This window comes from Eucyclogobius newberryi, unplaced genomic scaffold (assembly GCF_026437365.1).
Source record: "Eucyclogobius newberryi isolate DKJ021-1_F unplaced genomic scaffold, fEucNew1.0.hap1 SCAF_15, whole genome shotgun sequence".
Taxonomy (NCBI): Eukaryota; Metazoa; Chordata; class Actinopteri; order Gobiiformes; family Gobiidae; genus Eucyclogobius; species Eucyclogobius newberryi.
Genome location: NW_027315779.1, coordinates 27559889 through 27582388, shown reverse-complemented (window position 1 = coordinate 27582388; position 22500 = coordinate 27559889). Strand labels below are relative to the sequence as shown.

At 40.8% G+C, this 22500-nt stretch overlaps 1 protein-coding gene across 7 annotated transcripts in view; it reads left to right on the top strand.

Annotated features, from left to right (window-relative positions):
* ncam1a (neural cell adhesion molecule 1a) overlaps window positions 1-22500 on the top strand; it is a 527426-nt gene that overhangs the window by 482300 nt on the left and 22626 nt on the right. For 6 of the 7 annotated variants that reach the window (XM_072446942.1, XM_072446941.1, XM_072446944.1 and 3 more), the window contains 2 exons: window positions 6088-6212; window positions 7477-7657. In XM_072446942.1, coding sequence (XP_072303043.1) covers window positions 6088-6212; window positions 7477-7657 — 306 coding nt within the window. Of the gene's footprint in view, window positions 1-6087; window positions 6213-7476; window positions 7658-18742 lie in introns of all 7 variants that reach the window. The other variant, XM_072446943.1, reaches the window with a different exon arrangement.

Here is a 22500-nt window from a genome sequence, read left to right as displayed (position 1 = left end):
ACAATCCTACAATTCCCATGATGCTCCCCTGCTTATGCAATTTGTTGTGTGTCATGTTTTGTGTCCCCATTTCAGTTTTGGGTTCAATCTGCAATGCCAAATACTGAAAATGTATTGCAAATAATGATTTCAAGCATTTCAGCCATTATTTTTGATGCGCTGAAATTCCTTGACGTTTTTTGTGTGTCTTTTTCGTTGCATTATATGTTTTATGTATGTTAAGTTAAAAATCTGTGCATTCTTTTGTTGTTGACATTATTGTTTCCATTATTTCAAAGCTGTTCTATGTTTTCCATGTACCCGTCCCCCGCCTCTCCCTTCACCCCCAACCACCCCCTCGACCAATCATGTGCATCATGTGGCTCTTGCATGGTGCTGATGATGTCGACTCCGCTGGGCAGCAGAAGGTAACGTTTTTGTTTCGTTTTTGCAAAATCACGTCCAAACCCGCATTTTTCACCACACGTTTTTATGATTTAGACGTTTGTACTTCATTCCCCGCTCATTTACAGCCAACAAATGTCATTTTTCACTTTTACCACAGTGCCTTAAAACACTATTACAGGATAAAACAGACTGTTTTTGTCTTTTCAAACGCATCCATTCCAAAATGTATTGACTGGCAATTTCAAAGGGGACATACTGTGCTGAATTGATTGTTTTGAACACCTTAGTTTCAATTATCCACGTTGAGCAGAAACCCAATTCCTCTTCTGTGTTTTTAAAATATAGATAATCATTTCAGCTCTTGCCTTTCCCATTCATCTTCCTGCCGCAGTTTGACAATTGCCATGCTTTAAAACGCTTTAAACAGACAGACAAAAGCTGATGCATCCCAAAGACAAGATTCCCACACATAAACAGAGGAATTTAGTGTATTTAAGCCCTGCAGTGAAACGGTTGCAAACAGCATTACATCCAGGAAACTACAGCGCAAAAAAAAACACAGAAGACACTCAAATTCAGGGTTACAATCGGCTGTCCATCTTCATCTTAAACCCACGAACCAAGACAGTTGCTGCGTTTCCACCCTTAAAAAATGTGTGTATCATCTAAATTTGCGTAAGAAAAGCGAATGACAACTGCAAATTTAGTAGGTCGCCCTGGTTACGGGAGCCGCCTGCCTGTTTTGTGTCGTGACACCGCTAATCCTGCTAACGCACCGTGCTGTTTGGTTTGGCTTTGCTAGAGACGCATGTTCTGTTATTTAGCTGTTAGCTGCATACTTTTTCGTCAAAATGTAGCATGTTTAAACTTTAATAATGCTATAAGACATGTAAACAAATGGCTGCTGCCTCTATTTACTTTTAATGTTAGACAAGCAAACTATCCCTGAGTTTCTCCTTTTATGACGATTAGACAGCGCGTTGTTTCTGGGTGAGTTATAGTTGGCCCACATGTTTACTTTTAACTTGAGCTTCAAGCCGTTGGTGCAGCAGTGTTTGTTTAGCTCTGTTTTTCTGGAGGATTTGCAGCTAATAACCTGAACCTGATGTGGATCATGTGGATTCTCTTGGCTTTGTTCATCACCTGTGTCTGCTCCGGTGCATCTGGTGCAGGTCTAAAGTCCGACGCTCATGAGAGTTTCAATATTCGCTTCATGAGTTTATGTGCCTAAAAGCATTTCCACCTTTCAGAATTCGTTTTCACTATTATGCACACAAAATCCACCTCAAGCAAGGCAAAATATATAAAGCGCTGAGAACTGAGGCTTTTCAGTTTAAAAAGAGAATCCTTTTTTGAACAGAAATGGTGGATTAAGCTATGATCTACCTTCTGTTCATAACGCCATACTCAGACAGTGGCAGAAATCAAGCTTTCCAAAGGTTAATCAAGATGAATACAAAAAACAAAACAAAAATAATATCCAGATCTGTGTTTTTACCTAATACCATGTTTGCTCACACGCCACTTCCAATTGTTTCAAGTAGAGGGCATCATACGTCTATTCCAAACTATCAATGAAAATGCTAGTAGAAATGAGAAAGTTGTAAAACACAAAAATGTTGATTTATGATTTTGCCAGTCACATATACATTAGTTAAAACCAATGTAACCATTATCCCATGCCATATTTCAAATCATTATTTATCTATTTTATACCACTATTCCACGATGGGCCTTTCTCTCTCTCTGTCACGTCCCTATCTGTGGTTATACTAACTCACCCTGTGCAGTACAGCAGCATGCGAGCCCCTGCTCCCCGTTCATGGAGCCCCTCACTTTGTCTCTGCACAGTTCAGTCCTGTCCTGTTTTGCATGTGTCTGCGTCACTGTCATGTCTGAGTATGTTGTGTATTGTTATAATTAGGTTTAAATATTTTTTTAAACGGAATAACCAGACAAAAATTGGACAGAATGTTTTCAATTTGTTTTATATTTGTGATTCCTTGCGGGTATATTTTGGGGGTACTTAAAGTAGGCTATTCATGGTTTCAACTTTTCAACTACACTTTGAGGACTTTTTGCCATTAAAAACATATGACATTTTCTTTTAAATTTGTTGGATTATAGGTATAGGTTTGAAAATCCAATAACATTCAAAATTCAATTTTTTTTTAAAACTTAATACTACACTTATATTGAAGTAGTTTGCTTCTTTGTCAAATTAAATAGGGGTCTGCTGCGCACAACTCAAAAGGAAAATATTAGAACCTTTAAAGGTGTACTATGCAACGTGTCGGGTTGGGAGTTCACCATCTACTTAATCTATGGAGATGTCATTGCTTTGCTTGGATTGTGCCACAATATGGCATTAAATGTATCTTGCTTCTATTTATGAACAACAACAAAGCTTCAAAATCATCCGTTCTCACATTTAAACATTAAATGGAAACTGATTTTAACTGTCTTAGAAAACAATGTAAAAAACTTGGTTGATTTTAAATCATGTTTAGGGTTACCTAACGCGTTCCTAGTATCCAAATTATTCACCGCAGCAAGAATTTAAGTTCCTTTCACGACTGTCAGAGCCAGAGCAGAGTTTTGCCATAAAGCTAACAACAACTAGCTCGCTAACTACGCACTTACTGCTTCACAGAGAATAAAACGCTCTATTATTAGATGCAGACGGGACACAGCGGTCCCATTTTCACCGGTATAAATGCATATACAATGTATCTGTACTGGGACAAAACAGATTTTACTTTATTATATTAAAAAAGCATGTAAAGCCTCATTAGAAATAAACACTAATGATCACAATTTAGCGCTCATCACTAATTCCATCCATTCATCCATTCAAACTCACTTTTGCACCGTCAATAACAAGATTTGTACAACCAGCGTTTGAGTTTGTGTGCCACCATAACCAACGCAACTAACAACCAATTGCACTTCCTAACAATTTTCTTTTAGGTGAAATCACACGTTACTAACTTTTCTTTCAGCCTATCCTGTTGCTTCCTCGCTAACATGCTAACATGCTAACTGCTTTATTTTCCAGCTCTCCACGCTGCTATTGAGTTAATCCGATTATAGCATGCAATAACGTAGCAAGTTCCTTCATGCATAAGCACCAATTAACTCGGAGCTTATGAATATAGATGAATTAACATTTCAGAATAACAGTGTGTTTAAATATGGGTTCGGCTGGATAATAAAATAGTCCCTTGGTTATCGCAGTGTACAGTTTTGTCGCATTACAGTTGGATGTTATTTTTAGCGCATTGAAAAGACGTAGCAGGATTTAGAATGATGTATTTCCTGTCATCATAAAATTGCCTGGTTATACTTTTACGATAGGACTGCAGAAAATATTGCAAAAAAATCATGGGTAAAGTCCTTCAAAACAAATAAAAATTACCCCATAAAAAACAAATTCAATCTCGTAATTTGACCTGATTTTCCGCGTCAGGGAAATTTGGACTGTTCGACTTGAAAATTGAACGATTTCTACTTTTTATTCTTATGTTATTGAACGTATAATGTCAAAAGATACGCACATACACGGTCTACCATATTGTCGCCTGGTTGAAATATCTGACACATTTATGACCCTCGCAAACCAAATCTATTATTTACAGAGTTGCACAGAGGATAGAATTTAATGAGGGTCTTAAAGGGGAGGACACTGTGGGGAACAATAGCTTTTGTGCCTTTGACTTGACCTAAAGTGATACGGCACACACGCAACGCTTTTGTACCAAACAATTTCAAAAGAATAGTATTGTTTCCACCAAATATCAAAGTTCTGCGCCTTGGTATGAGATATGATGTTATTTTTGATGCAGTGCAGCTTGGCAGGAGGATTATTCAGCAGCAGTGGTATAAAGTAATGAAGTAAACAAGAAAAAGTACTGTAAATGAGTACATTTTCAAGCGCAGGTAGCTGTACTTTCTACTCATCTACACTTTTGAACTGGACTGTAAAGTATGCTTCTTCAGGGTTTGAGACTACCCAAGCTGTTACTTTTACGTAAGTATTTTTGATCGGCCCTTGTGTCTGTACGAGGGATGTCACGATATCAAATCAGTGGTACAATTATTGTGAGAAGTCAGTTTGTGAGCGGCTTTACGAAACTGAACTTCCTGAAAGACAAAATAAAGTTAAATGTGACAAAAACAGACGGATAAATAAAGTTCTTTACATTTAGGCTTATTTTTTGGCTGTATATTTATATTTGTATATTTACGGCTAAAATTGTCAAAATTATTATTTCTTGATTCTTTCGATTATATTGTGACGTGAATAATAATAATCGTGACATCTAATCTGTACTTTTACTAGTATCAACATTTAGTACTTCTTCCACCACTGGTCAGCTTATTGTGTGTCAGGGCAGTTTAAGGTAACAGACCACAGGACAAAAAAGAAAAAAAAACGCAGCTGTTTGCCAATATTTGCATATTTTTGTGCGTATTGCTGCAGCATAGGCCAATATTTCACTTGCAGATCACTCACACTACTAACTTTTCGGGTTCCAAGTTGAACAGGGCAGTGGATGTCTCAAAATATCTGCTGAGGATATGATTATATAGAATCCTTCAGCGTATAGGCAATACTTGAGTTTCAATTAAAATATCAGTTTAGCTTATTGGTCGCCAATTACTTCAAAAAATCAAAAGAAATACATATCAGTCAGTTCCGTAAACATCGTAAATATGCTTGAGCAAAGGAAATAACAATACACCAGTTTGCATGATAAACATTTGAAATCCATCAGTTTTATTACTGCGTGTTGGCTGCGCGGAACATGCGACACAAGCTGTCCAAGCACGACTATAAACAGGAACAAGTGGCGCGTTTGGAACAGGGCTGTTATCACCAAAACAAAAATAACATTTTACGAGCGCTGGGGTTTTATTTTCAGAAGCCCACAGACCGCGCAGAATGACTTGTTTTTCCAACTCTTTTCTCTTTTTTTGGGGGATAATTTGGCTTCTTGCATGCCGTCATCGTCAACTTGATTTCCCTTTTAATCAACGTGATCAGTCAGCCCCACGTCGTGACTGGAGTACACAATGACAGTGAATGAATGAAAGATCAGGACTTTTTTTTACAACGCCAAAACATTACAGGCGTCGATCAAAATATTTACAAGTGTTTCAGGTTTTCTAATATGAATAGGCTAAAATATATTAAAGGGAAAACTTGCGATCCAGCTGCTAAAACATATACAGCACTGCATTATTTGACCTTAAAGACGTAGTCGATTTTTAATAGTTTGTTTTTAGTCGTCATATTTTTAGATGTGCCTGAAAAAAGGTGAAAGACGAGGTTTGAACAGCGAATCCTCCAGTTAGTGGGTGAACACGCAACCCACTAATGTATCACATAATACAACAAATATTTGGTGGAAAAAAATACAGTATTATGTTAAAGAATAACCTGATACGTTTTTCCAATGTATTTTAATAAATGGGAAATATTACAATTTGGGCGTTTCGTTAATTTCTTATGTTCTAAAATTTAAAAAAAAATGGCGTACAAAATAGTAGAAATTGTGTATCACTTTATGGATCAAGCCTCAGTGTCCTCTCAGTCCAAACACACTAATCCCAATTATATATAGGAAGAACATACTCGGGACTAAAGCCCATTTGAATTTGTCTCTGTGATGTAATGTATGTATTTGTGACGTGCAGGGGAACCCACTGCTCCCAAACTGGAGGTCAAGGTCAGTAACAAAGGCAATGCCCTGAAGGTGAACTGGTTTAAGCAGGACGACGGCGGATCTCCCATCATGCACTACCTGGTCCGCTACAAGGCTGTGAGTACCACTACTCTATGACCTGTTCTCCTGTGAGAGCTCCAAACACATGTGAAATGTGTAAAAAGCTGCTACAGTCTGATAAATAATATGACTTTTCTACCTGACATTTAAAAAAATAATCAATTCAACAGTTGGATAAAACCAGACAAATAACAGAAGCCGGCAGCTCACATTTATCTCTGAAGTTTCTGTGTCCAATTGTAGAAGAAATTAACGGTTGAGTTGAGATTTAGTCTTCTTTAGCTCCCCCTGCCATTAGCAAACATGCTAGCTGAAAAAAAATAATAATAATAATGTGCATTAAGATGTTAATGAATCGACCGTTTGTCACAGATGATATGTTCTCAGCAGATGTTTTTCTTTCACTGTAAAAACATCCAAATATTTTTTTTTTTCAGATCTACTCACAGTTTTGTATTCTTAACGTTAAAAGTAAAAAAAAATTGCAGTGGTTGATTTCAGCGGTTCATTTTTCAGTTCGTCTATTGCACGTTCAGACTTTTTTTAAACGTCAATATCAACCAAAGAAATGCTGATGTATGCGACTGCGGCTTATGGATGGAGATGTGATAAAAGTTATTTTGGCCCGTGTTTTAGAGTCTGTATGATCCAGATAACGATTACAATTATACATATTTTTACAGTCGACTAGTCACTAAATGAATGAATTGACACAACCCTTGTTAAAGGTGTATTTGTGCTTTTTCATTATCTGATATTGAGATATTACCCATATTTTCTGGACTATAAGTTGCACCGGAGTATAAGTCGCACCAGCCAGAAAATGCATAATAGTGAATAAAAAACATATATAAGTTGCACTGGAGTATGAAATAAGATAAGATAAGATATTCCTTTATTGTGACACACATGGGGAAATTCCGTGGTTGCAACGCCGGTAGATACAGAAGAAAAGGACTCTTTAAATTAAATAAGTTAAATAAGGTTGCAAGTGTGAAAATAACAAATAACATCACATTTAAGTCGCTCCGGAGTATAAGTATATAGTATAAATATAAGTATAAGTTGTATCCTGGCCAAAACTATGAAATTTAACTACTTATATTCCGGAAAATACGGTATTTTTCAAAAAGTATGCAAGTTGAGGCTCTCTGTTTACAAAATGCGTACATTGAAAAGTCGTTTTCCAGTTATCTACAGTTACAAAGAACTTTCGATCTGCTCTGGTTGCTCTTTTTAACACATTTATTTACTTCTTTTTGTCTTTTCTTTTCCCCTTCGCTCTTGGCCCCCCCCCCAGAAGCACACATCAGACTGGAAGCCCGAGATCCGCCTCCCCCACGGCAGCGATTACGTGGTCCTGAGCGGCCTGGACTGGAACACGGAGTACGAGGTGCACGTGGTGGCCGAGAACCAGCAGGGCAAGTCCCAGCCGGGGGTCCTGTCCTTCAGAACGGCCTCCGAGCCCACCACCGTGCCAGGTAACCACTCACCTCCTGACCCCTCCCACCCCTCTGACCCCTCCCTCCCCTCTGACCCCTCCCACCCCTCCGACACGTATGGGGGGGGAGAGAAGAGGCGCACCGGACCACAGCCGAGAATTCGGATGAATCTACAACTGGACGAACTCCGACAGATAGCTGAATGTCTCTACTCGCTCTTCGCCCCGATTTCTCTCTTGCCTGGTCTTCGGACGAACAAAGGCAATTGCAGAACGTTAATCAAAATCCGGTAAAACTACAAGCGTAACTACTTTGCTCATGTGTCGCTATGTCGGGGGGGTTCCCAAAGGCGTTGGTCGAGGCCCGCGTAAATTTGTGTCGCGAGATGATTCCAAGTTTATGCTTTACTACATCAAAAAAATCTCTAAAAATGAACGAAATTTGTCATTTTTAACCGCTTTCACCGATCCAAACGTATTGCTCGATGTCTTAACGCATTCTGATTATTGTCATCAGTCACCGCGATGAGTTTAGAAGCGCTTTTCACAACGTTCAGAGCGAACATTAGCACGCTAACGCCGCACTTCCTGCTTTAAATGCTCTGTAATTAGACGCAGACGGCACACAGCGGTCTCATTCTAGTTTTTACAATACATCTGTCTCCTTGAATCTATTGTATTTAAATTGAAGAACAGAATATTTGAGTGAAATGAGCTCAATAACACCGCAAAATTGTTGTTAGCGCCATCACTGGTTAGCATTCTTCCCATTCTGAAACGTTTGCCGCGTTAAATAATGTTTGTAATAACGTCAAACAGTTTTGTATATTTATAAAGTTCAGTTTATGAACTAAGTGTGTACTTGTAATCAGCTAAACTATCCATGCGGCTGTGGCTATGGCAACTGGGACCGTCCTTGTCGCGGCCGACGATGGCTCGCGTACCAGTTTGGGAGAAGAAGAAACGAGCTTCCTGGGTTTATTTAACAGATTCGAACGGAGCCAGAGTCGTTTCAGGTTTATTTTTAACCGGTTTTAGTCGTAGGAACATAAAGAAGAGCCTCGCATTCTGCTTTCTGAGCGGGTAATCGAACCAAAACGGAAACGCAAATTCTCCGTACTACGTTTTGGAGTCTGTGGTCGCGGTGAGCCTCTCCTCTGTGTCCCGTGGCTGCATCCCCGAATCCAGCTGAACCTCAAACCTTCTCGATCTCTCTCCCGTTTCACTCTCTCGTCGCTGCTTCATTGTGGAACTTCTTCAGATCAGTATTTACGACTTTGACTTCAGTTTTTTTCCCCATCAGCGAGTGCAGCGATAACGGCGGCCATTTAAATCTGTTTACTGCGGAGCATTTTTGTCCGAAAAGCTAGTGCCGCTTCTCTCCTCTCTTTCCGTCTCTCTCCCTCCATTTCCCAGCCTTGTCTCCCTCTTTTCCCACAAAAACTCTCTCACTCTTTGTCTCTGCTCCTCTCTATTTCTCATCGTCTCTTTCTCTCTCCTCTTCTGTCTCTTTATCTCATTGTCTATCTTTTTTTCTCTCTCTCTCTTTCCTTTTCTTATCTCGCTTGTCGTCTCTGTCTTTGTTCTTTTTCTCTGTCTCATGCTCTCTATTCCCTCTCGTTTTCTCTTTTGAGTTCTCTCGTTCTCTCTTTCTCCCTTTCTCTGCTCTTCTCTCTCTCTTTTTCTCCTTTTTTTCTCTCTCCTCTTTCTTTATCATTCTCTCTCTTCTCTATCTATCTTTCTGTCTCTTTTTTCTCTTTTGAGCTCTCTTTTCTCTCTTCTCACTTTCTCTCCTCTCTCTTTTCCCTTTCTTGTATTCCTCTTTTCTATTTTTCACAATTCCTTTTTTTATTCTCTCTTTTCACTTATCTTCCACTCTTTCCTCTTTTCTCTCTGTCTCCTCTCTCTTTTCTCTCTCTGTTCTCCCTTTCTCTTTATCTCCTCTTCTCTCCTCTCGTACTCTTTTCTATTTTTTCTCTTCTCTTTTACTCTTTTTCTCTTCTGTTTTTCGCTCTCTCACCTCTTCTATCTCCTCTCTTTGTCTCTCCGTTCTCTCTCTCTCTCTCTCTCCCAAACCCATAAATCTCTCAGCCCTGCTGCCTTCCCTCTCCCCTTCTCTGCCTCTCTCCACCTCCCTCTCTCTCCTCCTCTCCTCCCTCTCTCTCCTCCCTCTCTCTCCTCCTCTCCTCCCTCTCCCTCCCTCCAGAGCCCTGTAAATCTCCCTGTGCTGTCATGTGGCCTGTACACTGCCTCCTGTCTCTCCTGTCTCTCCTGTCTCTCCTGTCTCTCCTGTCTCTCCTGTCTCTCTTTGTCTCCCTCTCTCTCACTTTCCTCCAGAGCCTGGTTGTAAATCAGCTCTGCCTCGTGGCTTGCTTGGTGTTTGCTGCCTTCTGTGTCCTCTCTTCTGTTTCCTCTGTCTCCTCTCCTCCGTCTCCTCTCCTCTGTCTCCTCTCCTCCGTCTCCTCTCCTCCATCTCCTTTCCTCTGCTCTGTCTCCTCTGTGTCATCTCTTCTGTCTCCTCTCTCCTCTCCTCTCCTCAGTCTCCTCTCCTCTGTCTTCTCTTTCCTCTCCTCTGTCTCCTCTCCTCTGTCTCGTCTCTCCACTCCTCTGTCTCCTCTCCTCTGTCTCCTCTCTCCTTTCCTCTGTCTTCTCTCTCCTCTCCTCTGTATCCTCTCCTCTATCTTCTCTCTCCTCTCCTCTGTCTCCTCTCTCCTCTCCTTTGTCTCCTCTCCTCTGTCTCCTCTCTCCTCTCCTCTGTCTTCTCTCTCCTCTCCTCTGTCTCCTCTCCTCTGTCTCCTCTCTCCTCTGTCTTCTCTCTCCTCTCCTCTGTCTCCTCTCCTCTGTCTCCTCTCTCCTCTGTCTTCTCTCTCCTCTCCTCTGTATCCTCTCCCCTGTCTCCTCTACTCTCTCCTCTGTCTTCTCTCTCCTCTGTCTCCTCTACTCTCTCCTCTGTATCCTCTCCTCTGTATCCTCTCTCCTCTCCTCTGTCTCCTCTCTCCTCTCCTTTGTCTCCTCTCCTCTGTCTCCTCTCTCCTCTCCTCTGTCTTCTCTCTCCTGTCTTCTGTCTCCTCTCCTTTGTCTCCTCTCCTCTGTCTCCTCTCTCTTCTGTCTCCTCTCCTTTCCTTTGTCTCCTCTCCTCTGTCTCATCTGTCTCCTCTCCTCTGTCTCCTCTCTCCTCTCCTCTGTATCCTCTCCTCTGTCTCCTCTCCTCTATCTTCTCTCTCCTCTCCTCTGTCTCCTCTCTCCTCTCCTTTGTCTCCTCTCCTCTGTCTCCTCTCTCCTCTCCTCTGTCTTCTCTCTCCTCTCTTCTGTCTCCTCTCCTCTGTCTCCTCTCCTCTGTCTCCTCTCTCCTCTGTCTTCTCTCTCCTCTCCTCTGTATCCTCTCCTCTGTCTCCTCTACTCTCTCCTCTGTCTTCTCTCTCCTCTGTCTCCTCTACTCTCTCCTCTGTATCCTCTCCTCTGTATCCTCTCTCCTCTCTCTTCTCCTTTGTCTCCTCTCCTCTGTCTCCTCTCTCCTCTGTCTCCTCTCCTTTCCTTTGTATCCTCTCCTCTGTCTCATCTGTCTCCTCTGTCTCCTCTCCTCTGTCTCCTCTCCTCTGTATCCTCTCCTCTGTCTCCTCTGTATCCTCTCCTCTGTCTCCTCTGTATCCTCTCCTCTGTCTCCTCTCCTCTGTCTTCTCTCTCCTCTCCTCTCCTCTCCTCTCCTTTGTCTCGTCTCTCCACTCCTCTGTCTCCTCTCCTCTGTCTCCTCTCCTCTGTCTCGTCTCTCCACTCCTCTGTCTCCTCTCCTCTGTCTCCTCTCTCCTTTCCTCTGTCTTCTCTCTCCTCTCCTCTGTATCCTCTCCTCTATCTTCTCTCTCCTCTCCTCTGTCTCCTCTCTCCTCTCCTTTGTCTCCTCTCCTCTGTCTCCTCTCTCCTCTCCTCTGTCTTCTCTCTCCTCTCCTCTGTCTCCTCTCCTCTGTCTCCTCTCTCCTCTGTCTTCTCTCTCCTCTCCTCTGTATCCTCTCCCCTGTCTCCTCTACTCTCTCCTCTGTCTTCTCTCTCCTCTGTCTCCTCTACTCTCTCCTCTGTATCCTCTCCTCTGTCTCCTCTCTCCTCTCCTTTGTCTCCTCTCCTCTGTCTCCTCTCTCCTCTCCTCTGTCTTCTCTCTCCTGTCTTCTGTCTCCTCTCCTTTGTCTCCTCTCCTCTGTCTCCTCTCCTTTCCTTTGTCTCCTCTCCTCTGTCTCATCTGTCTCCTCTGTCTCCTCTCCTCTGTCTCCTCTCTCCTCTCCTCTGTATCCTCTCCTCTGTCTCCTCTCCTCTATCTTCTCTCTCCTCTCCTCTGTCTCCTCTCTCCTCTCCTTTGTCTCCTCTCCTCTGTCTCCTCTCTCCTCTCCTCTGTCTTCTCTCTCCTCTCTTCTGTCTCCTCTCCTCTGTCTCCTCTCCTCTGTCTCCTCTCTCCTCTGTCTTCTCTCTCCTCTCCTCTGTATCCTCTCCTCTGTCTCCTCTACTCTCTCCTCTGTCTTCTCTCTCCTCTGTCTCCTCTACTCTCTCCTCTGTATCCTCTCCTCTGTCTCCTCTACTCTCTCCTCTGTCTTCTCTCTCCTCTGTCTCCTCTACTCTCTCCTCTGTATCCTCTCCTCTGTATCCTCTCTCCTCTCCTCTCTCCTCTCCTTTGTCTCTTTTCCTCTGTCTCCTCTCTCCTCTATCTCCTCTCCTTTCCTTTGTATCCTCTCCTCTGTCTCATCAGTCTCCTCTGTCTCCTCTCCTCTGTCTCCTCTCCTCTGTCTCCTCTCTCCTCTCCTCTGTATCCTCTCCTCTGTCTCTTCTGTATCCTCTCCTCTGTCTCCTCTCCTCTGTCTCCTCTCTCCTCTCCTCTGTATCCTCTCCTCTGTCTCCTCTGTATCCTCTCCTCTGTCTCCTCTCCTCTGTCTTCTCTCTCCTCTCCTCTGTCTCCTCTCTCCTCTCCTTTGTCTCCTCTCCTCTGTCTCCTCTTTCCTCTCCTCTGTCTTCTCTCTCCTCTCCTCTGTCTCCTCTCCTCTGTCTCCTCTCCTCTGTCTCCTCTCTCCTCTGTCTTCTCTCTCCTCTCCTCTGTATCCTCTCCTCTGTCTCCTCTACTCTCTCCTCTGTCTTCTCTCTCCTCTGTCTGCTCTACTCTCTCCTCTGTATCCTCTCCTCTGTATCCTCTCTCCTCTCTCCTCTCCTTTGTCTCCTCTCCTCTGTCTCCTCTCTCCTCTGTCTCCTCTCCTTTCCTTTGTATCCTCTCCTCTGTCTCATCTGTCTCCTCTGTCTCCTCTCCTCTGTCTCCTCTCCTCTGTATCCTCTCCTCTGTCTCCTCTGTATCCTCTCCTCTGTCTCCTCTCCTCTGTCTTCTCTCTCCTCTCCTCTCCTCTGTCTCCTCTCCTTTGTCTCGTCTCTCCACTCCTCTGTCTCCTCTCCTCTGTCTCCTCTCTCCTTTCCTCTGTCTTCTCTCTCCTCTCCTCTGTATCATCTCCTCTATCTTCTCTCTCCTCTCCTCTGTCTCCTCTCTCCTCTCCTCTGTCTCCTCTCCTCTGTCTCCTCTCTCCTCTGCTCTGTCTGACAGCTTCGTCTCCACACTTCATTTGAGGCGTAACCCATTAACACATGCTCTGACCCTGTTTTCACTCACCCAAGTCCGTCCAGGGCCCCGCACCGGCCACAAGCTCTGGGGTCAGACAAACCAAGTGGAGGAGAAGGATTGTCACTCACCCAAAACAATAAAGTGGTTCTCAGTAGAACTGCCAGTTTCAAGTCAACATTGATATGATAAAAAATATATATATCTTCATTTTCCTAACCAGTGCCTTTTAGTCATGAAAAATATTTTTTTTATATTCAAATCCATGGATTTGAATAGATCTAAACTGGGGGGGAAAATCTAAGAAAATTGTGTGACAGGGTGGTATTGTTAAAGCTGTAAAGCAAAAACTAAATGGTTACAGTAAGTAAGTTGGAGACTTATTCAAGTCATTATTCAAGTCACTTAGGGTGTAATTTAAAGAAACTGTATTTTTATTTAACCATCTAATATTAACGTGACGAGGCGGTAAGTCAGAAATGCAAATATTCAGAAAAGCAAATAGAACCGACTGTCAGAAAATGTACATTAAAACGCCAAACAACCAAATGTTTGCAAAAAAAATTTGCTGTTGAAATAAAAAATCTAAATTGCAATATTGAATTCTGGACATGGCAGAATGAACAAAATAAAATAAAATGAATAAAGTGTATGACTCTTTGGAATTAGAAATGCGGACATACTTTGGCCGTCCACAAAAAAGTAGCCCCTTGGATTCAAATAAGCAATATTTTCAATCTTATTGAAACTATTACGTGTGTAATTGTTAAGAAATGTGTACTTTTATCACTCTTGTGTACTCACCTGCCCAGATATGGATGGACTAAAACATGTTTAATATTATACCATTAATATGTTTGTGTCACATGTTTTTGATCAATTTTTGCAGGAGAGTTTAGCAGATTTTTTTTGTTGACAAAATTTAAGATCACATTAAGTTAATTGAAAAAATTTGGTCTAGGGATTTTAAAAAAAGGAATAAAGTAGATTTTACTGTCTGTTCAGTTGGAAGCTTTGCCCTTGTCCCTATTTGCGTATTCAATGCAGTAAAAATGTACTGGTTTGAACGCTTTAAAAATGTTCAATACATATTCACTATTCCTTCATTTTCCACTGATTTGAAGTCAACAAATTTTGACTGCGTAACATGACAGATATGGCAAATGTATGCTAACATATGCCACACTCAAATTGCATCCTTCCAATTTTCTGTATTTTCACATTTGCTAAATTCCACATAAAAATTGAGTGGTTGCTGCAGCGCTTGAAATCCAATTTGAAATCTAGCGTCCGTTAGTAAGGTTATTATGAATGAACTCTTTGTTCAGGCTGTGTCAGGGATAATTAAGGTGTAGTTATCATAAAGTGGTACCCAAGGCTACTTTAAATCCTTTAGAGGTTTGAACCATTACTTAAGCAGGTCTAAACAAGAGAGGAATCCAAGGTAGCCTTCACAGTTACACTGTAACCTTGGTTCTCTGAATGATTTAAGGTATTTTTCATCACCTCAGCACAACCTTCTCCTCTTTGTACCAAGCCCGCCTAACTTTATCTTGAATTATCTTCTACTAGCTCAATTATGGCCAGATTCATCATTCTGCCACTCTCAAAAGCACAAAAAAGCTTTTTGGGCTTTAAAAAAAAAAAAAATCACCATTGGAATTCAGCAGTGTCAAGACAAAGACAAGATAATTTGAGCCGCTAGAATTGGTTCAGAGGCTTCCAATACAAAGTGTACTAATTCTGTTGAAATGTAAATAATATTGAAATCTTTACTGTTTCAGATTAAGGCTGTACAAGTAATCAAATTTTAATCAAATATTTCTAATGGTCAGTATCAATAGTCCATAGTAAAAGCATGTGCTATTTTTGCTTTAAATGGTAATTATTAAAAGCCTCTCTTGTTTATATTCAGCAATGTTACATTGAAAACCATGTATTTATTGAATCAAAAATTGTAATCGGTCTGTTCGAGTTTTTTTTTTTTTTATATGACTGGCAAAGTTCTAAATTGGTACTAGCGTAAAGATGCTAGCTCCCCACGCTCTGTGCACTGGCAACTGTTGAGACGACAAAGATCATACTCAACCCTGAACATATTAAATCATACATTTACCACGCTTTCTTTTAGCCCCATCCTTCCTTCACTTGTCCTTTCATCCTCAGTCCTATTTTTATGCATAGTTCCTCTCCTCCTTTCCCTCCCTCTGTCTCGGCTCCCCTCTCTTTCTTCTCCTGCCAGGTTTAGCGTTTGACCTCAATCCATTTTCTGACCTGGATAAAAAAAACAGGGGGGATGCAGCCAGTTTTTGCATGTAGCCCGTTCCAAAATGAAAAAAGGTTCCGTGTTTGATTATTGCTTTAGTTTTGATTTGAATTTTTGGAGCTGGAAAAGTGCCATGTTGCGTGGGAGGTTTGGATCTTTTGGAAACAGCCTTGGAGTCAATTTAGCTCGGCACGGCTCAAGCTTTTAATTCCCTGCAATGATTGTAATGATTTTATTTTGTGTTTATGGCATTACGGTTGAAGGCCTCCAGGCGCATCAGGGATTTATATGAGCTACAACATCTGCATTCCATTTGGCCCCGTTCCGCAGCTGTTACCAATAGAAATGGCTCAAAACAGCTGCCGGAGTGGCTTAGTGCTATTTTTAAAAGCACCGTAATGATATTCAAGTCATACATAATAAATACTTCAACGTAATGAGGGATGTGAGTAATGGATGCTTATCTTGTTTTGAGTAGCTTTACTGTAGGTATTTGTTTCATATATTAACGGTTTCAAAAATGTTTTTATTTGGTCAAATATAATTGGGCGTTACACTTTATACATTAAGTACAGTGGTGCAAACTGTGTAGCAACATGCAATACTGTGTCATTTAATTATAGGTTTGTGGTTTGGAGTTAGAGTGAAAGAATGTTACATTAAATACACGCTATTACTGTTGTTACATATTGTGTCACATGCAGCATACCTGTTATAACAAGTCGTTACACGCTGCGTTACATTTTAGTTACATGTAATTACAGCTTGTGTTGTGTTCATCTTACATGTTATTACTAGTTGTTACACAGTTGTTACTGTGTCACTAGTGGTTACACAGCAGGTTGTTACAGGGCATGTTACATTGTTTACATTACGTGGGCAATCAGTTACTGGTTGTTCAATGATGCGTTACATCTGCATGTTTATACTGATTGTTACACAGCATGTTCAAATTGGAAAACGTTTTACGAGGTTGTTACACGACATGTTACATTTGTTTAGAATACGCGGACAATCGATCTTACTGATGTGTTACATTTGCATTACATGTTATTATAGGTTGTTACACAATGTGTTACAATATGTTTGTGTTATGTGGAATTTTACAAATTCTTCACATGAATAAAACAAGATATTGTAATCTGAGTATTATAGACATATTTTTTAATCAAAAGTAAAATGAATTAGTTAGTAAACACTTTTACGTTTGTCAAAACTACTCAAAACAGGATTCATTCAGGGTTCAAATCAAACATATACATTGTGATGAGGTGGGTTGATGATGTAACCGTCGAAAGTGTATTAATTTCGGTTAAAAAAACAAATCTGATTTGAAGGAAGCTGGTGTAGACATTCTTTTTTTGCAGTGCTCTGAGGCACATATTTGGATGGCACTCTGATACACGTCCTGTTGTCCATAGTTAGCCTCAAATATCATTTCAAAATGTGAGCATAATTCCGGCTTGTATTAAACCAGCAGGTGAGGCCAGGCAGTGTCTAAATGCCACTGCCTCCCACCGTGCACAGCGCCCCCTGCTGTGCTCTCATAAAACATGTCCCACTTTGTCGTAGAGTAAGATTCAAATGTAGTCACTCACAATCTGTGAATGTCCAGATCACTATAATTGAACGTAGCTAATGCTAACTATTCCCGACAGAAGTGACAGGTGCTCATCCAGATCTGCCTCGCTAATCTCCACATGAATTTAACAAAACAATAACAGCATTTAACATTGAATACCTGAATGTTCCCCACATGGTTAGACAGATCCGTGGCTGTGTGTGTGTGTGTGTGTGTGTGTGCATGGCTTTCTCCCGCTTTGGCTGTTCATACCGGCATTTACCGCTCTGTGGACCTTTCTATGTGTTCAAGTCTTTAGCGAAACAGTTGGTGACATATTGCATTTCATTGTTCACCAATTGAGTGTAAATTATACCAAACGGCGCCATCTGCTGTCCAATTTTTCCCCATGTGGGACAATAAAGGAATATCTTATCTTATTTCTCCATTCCAGATCCTTTAAAGCAGCCAAGCCCCTCGTCTTTGTAACCCAACATTAATCAGGGTACTGTCGTGGATAATTCAGATTACAGATTGCACTGTTCTCCTACCAATGCCGGTTATCAGATGGCAAGAGACATCACTGTAACGTAATTTGACTCTTGTGAGGAAGAAAACACTTCAATTAACTACATAAATCACCAATTAACAGAGCAAGTTGAACCTCTGATAGCGCATTGTCCATTTTCTGTTGCCGCAAGCTGGATTGTCACAAAACTTTTTATTCAAACTCATGAAATCCTTTGTCATTATTCGTTGGTTTGGAACGTTGAGTCTATTCTACTAGTGGTCGGTTCGCGTATTGCAGTAACAACACTTTATTTCAGTCAAAAAAAGCCTCTCAACATTCCGACTGAGAGGCATTTTTCGTCTGCGGAGATTTTGTTTCTGAAAGCGTTGCTGTTCCGACAAACTTGTTAGCTAACGTTAGGAGGAGATAAAGGATACTTCATCTCGCCTCACGACAACAATTTCCACTCAAATTTCAAATGCTGTGATGTCATTTGCCTAACTTTTGTTCATGGGCGTCAGGCAAAAACGTCATCATTCTGAAAATGATAAAATAAATGGATAAAATATGCAAATGTTGAAAAAAAAAAGGTACAATGTCATCAAATTCCTTGCAATTTATGAACTGTTTGTGCAATTAACCACATTGTAGGATAAAGCAGTTGCCCGATCTAACTGACATGACTCATAACACAATAACGTCGCTGCACACTGTCCCAGCCCTAATAGCCCTTTGTGATTCCTTCATTTCGCCTGGTTCTCCCGCCCTCGCCCATGCCTGCCTCGCCCATGCCTGCCTCGCCCATGCCTGCCTCGCCCATGCCTGCCTCGCCCATGCCTGCCTCGCCCATGCCCGCCTCGCCCATGCCTGCCTCGCCCATGCTTGCTCCATGTCTCATCCGCTCGTACTAACACGCTTCTTTAACTCTAACTTTCACACTAACTCTTCTTTCTGTTTTTTTTAGACACCAAACTTTTTTCCAGACTTGTATTTCCATGTTTCTGACCTGTTTTTTTCTCTGTCTCTCCTTGTCCTTGTCCTTGTCTGTCTGTCTGTCTCTCCTCTTCTCCTGCCTCATGTGTGATCTTCTTGGGCACCTCTGGAACATGAACCATCTCCATCCACGACTTTTTTCTCTTGTGTCTGTGCCTCCTCGTGCGTCCGTTTTTACTACCTCTTCGAACTTTGCTTCGCCGGACGCAAACGCAGCTACCCTGGGTTGCCAGTGCGTGTCGGTGAGCTTGGGAGCGCTTCTTTTCTCCGCGCTGACGGCCCTGTGGCTCTCGTAGACTGACTGTTGACGGAGACCGGGGATAGTCTGAGCTCTTAGAGAAAGAGAAAAGAAAAAAAAATGAGAAAACCTGCCAGGCCCAGACTCCTTCCTTCGCTTTCTATGCCTTTTTACACTGGTGCAGCCACACGAAAGATTCCAAACGATTCGACTCAAGATAAAGACATTTGGGTTCATGATGTTATAACAGGGTGCTCGGCATCACATCTGTCTGAAATGTGGGGAGAGATTCATTTTTGAATTTATATTTTTCTTTTTCTTTCTTTAGTCGTGTTGTTTGAGAATGTGTCGCTCAGTACGTTTACATGCTCGGATGAGGCGAGATTTGACATCAGGTTCACGTGATCGTTTGGCTGGAGATATTACGGGGAAAAGAATGACCTCATTAGTCTGTATTTTATCTGAGCTACTGAACTTAAAGGGTGGTACGAGTTCGTCACCAGTTTTCTACCACGTCACAACTGGTAAGGTCTAAGAAAGGACCACAAGCCTTGACTCAGAACAAGAATTAGTATAAGCAAAAGATGCAAACGAGAAAACGATTACTTCACTGGTTACAAAGTGGTTAAAACTGGACTTAATCAAGTCCAACCCAAGGACTAAAGCAGGACTAATTCAGGCTAAAGTTGAGTGCCACCTTAACACACCTTTAACACAATCCTGGTTCCAAACTAAGACTAAACTAAAAGAAAAACATGACATAGAAGGGATTAAAACCAGGACCCAACACAGAGAAATGACCCTCAGAAATGATTAAACCAGGTCAGAACCTAGACTAAACCAGGAGTCAGCACTAAAGTACCCAAAATAATGCCACCAGAAGGAATTCACAGTTTGAGAAGCATCGGCCATTTGCTGCAACCTAATGTTTTCACACTAGTTATTGGAATGATATATTGGTGCAGCATTAGATTCAATTACAATGCGTCAAAGACAAAACGTCATTTGTAATTTCAAGACATGTAATGAGAAAGAGAATGTTCAGACCACATATGAACGTCTACATTATTTTTTAAATCTATTATAAAAAATAGATTTAAAAAAAGACTTAAATTCAGAATTTTATTGAAATTATTATTTTATTTTATATTTTATATAAAAGTTGGACTGTAGCATTAGTAACTGGTTTTCTCCAATAGTCCAGACTGTTTCAAGCGGCTCTCACTGTTCCTGATCCTGTACTGTAATGTAATGTCCTCTGATGTCATGGAAACGTACTGACTGTCGGCTTGACTCTCTGTTTTGTTTTTTAAAGGTCCAATATTAAGCCATTTTACGGCTTTATAAACAAACACGTTAGCGTATCGGATTATTCCTCTATAAGAAATTATCTATGTATGGAAATAGAAATCCGTCCTATTTTCCTGAACTTTTAAAACAAAACTAAAGACTGCAGTTTAAAGAAGGCTAACAACAGTAGCTGCTGGCTATTGTTTAAATGGAGAAATTATCAGAAAAAGTATGATTCAGCCTTAGTAACTACTAAAGTATTATGCAAAACCAATTTTAATGAGTATTAAACCTTGCTACAACAGTGTTTCCTCATCATTAGTTTATTCAAAGTTGTATTCTGATTGATTCCTGCACGTTTGAGTTAATCCTGAAATGTCCTGTCTATAGAGCTCCAAAAATTCCTGTTTTCACCTACCCCCTAGCCAAGTGAAACATGTAGAGTTCTAAAATGTCACCAAGCCACTTTAAAAAAAAACATGTAAATGACAATCCGAAGCTCGTTACAGTGAAACGTCACTATGAAGAGGCGGGGCTTATCAATTTTGCAGATTTAAACAGGAAGTCAGTGCACTTGTTTATATTATTAAGTCATTTTAGATCATTATTACAGTTTACAATGAAAAAAATGTAAAATGATTTATCAACATGTGTTAAAGTTCAAGACTAAGTATCTGGAAAAAAATCACAACACGTCTCCTTTAATTAGACTAGGAGCTAGGATTAGGAGCTAGGATTATGGTCTTATTCAAGTAGTTACTAAGCAGGAATCATTCTTAATAAACTAATTGTTCATCATGAATTCTCAGTCTTTGTTCACGCTTCACAAAGTGTTACCAAAGCCAATATAATAACACAGTTTAAACTTTCCAAACAGCCCAATCATTTGCGCATAATATTGAACCTTTAACCGTAGTTGATAACACATTCATAATGCCTTAACACTATGAATACTGAATGCAGTACTGTCGGACGATACGCTCCCATGTGTCTACATATTAACTGTACGCAATGGACTTTTACTTTGAAACCAAGCCACAAAACTGGGTGTGGGTCTCCTCCGCATGAGCTCTGCATGCCCCTGTACTTGGCGGTGGTCGTGGCGGTGGTCACGGCGACGGGCCAGCATTATGAATGTGTTAACGGGCCTAATGAAGGAAGAGCTGTGCCTCATTTTGATTTCATTTTTTTTGTTCAATTGAAAATCTGGAATGTTTTGTTCTGGAAAACCTTGGTGGAGGTGTTATTTGTTGTGTGTGAATCAAACGCTGCAATAAAGGAATATTATGTTAAAGGTGCAATATATATATATGTTTCTTTGCTGGATGGCTTGTCCTGTTTATTGCTTTGCTTGGAATGTTACACAGTATTGCTTTACTACTATCAATGTGTGTGTTTTTTGTTTTGTATTGCCGGGAAATCTCTTCAAAAACCTTCATTCTCACTGTGAGTGAGGTCGCCTCTCCACAGATTTGACCTGTAACTTAGCCTGGCAGTGTCACGTCGTAATGCAATACTGTGAAACGTTCCACGCAAAGCGATAACAGTCAAGTGGCAGAACATCCAACCGAAACGTTACATAGCGCGCCTTTAAAATGATCTGAATTCAAACGATAAATCTTATGTAAAGGAGTTTTGACTATTTCAGATTTATTTAGTTTGTGTTGTTTAACATTTTAACTTGTTTTAAGCCAGGCGTCCACGTTTATTTTTTGAACGTCGCATCTCAAAATGACAGCGTTTTTAAAGTTCTGCGCGGACACAAAATGGTACAAAACAACAAACGGTACAAAAAGTGCTCAGTTTTATCTTATTACTAGTCCCAAAACAATAAAAAACAAGTCAAATCAAAGGAAAACCATTAAAATAGCATTAAATAAATCCGGCCAGCAAAGGTTTAGTCGCTATGATCAAACGTTGTCTTAGGGTTAGGTGTGACGGAGGCTAGCGCTACATGCTAACTGTGCTTTTTGTTGTAAAAGTTGGTGAAAGAGAAGATATTTGGGGAGATATTTGGTCCCGTTCGCGGCTGAGCTCTTCTTCGGTTTATTAAAAATGATTCAGGCTTCGTAAATACTTAATTAACAACACCTAACCATGAATTAAGTTATTAATAACCTTGAATCTTTCTTAATTAACCATTTGTTCAATATGAATTAAGCCGTTGTTCATGCTTCATTAAGGCTGTCGAAAGTGTAACTGTTATAAATTGCCGATACAAATCCTTGTCTAAACTTCTCATTTGAACTCGAACCATTTTCCTAAACGAAATATTACTTTTTGCAGTGAATGATATGCTGAAAAAACTGGTTTGTGACAAAGTGTATATACTGTACTCTTTTCAGAAATATAATAATTCCAATTGTTCACGCTCTGTTTCTTTACTGAAATAACATGACCGCGTCCTCTCCCTTTGATTGCTGTGTACTTTTCGTTGGCGTCCGTC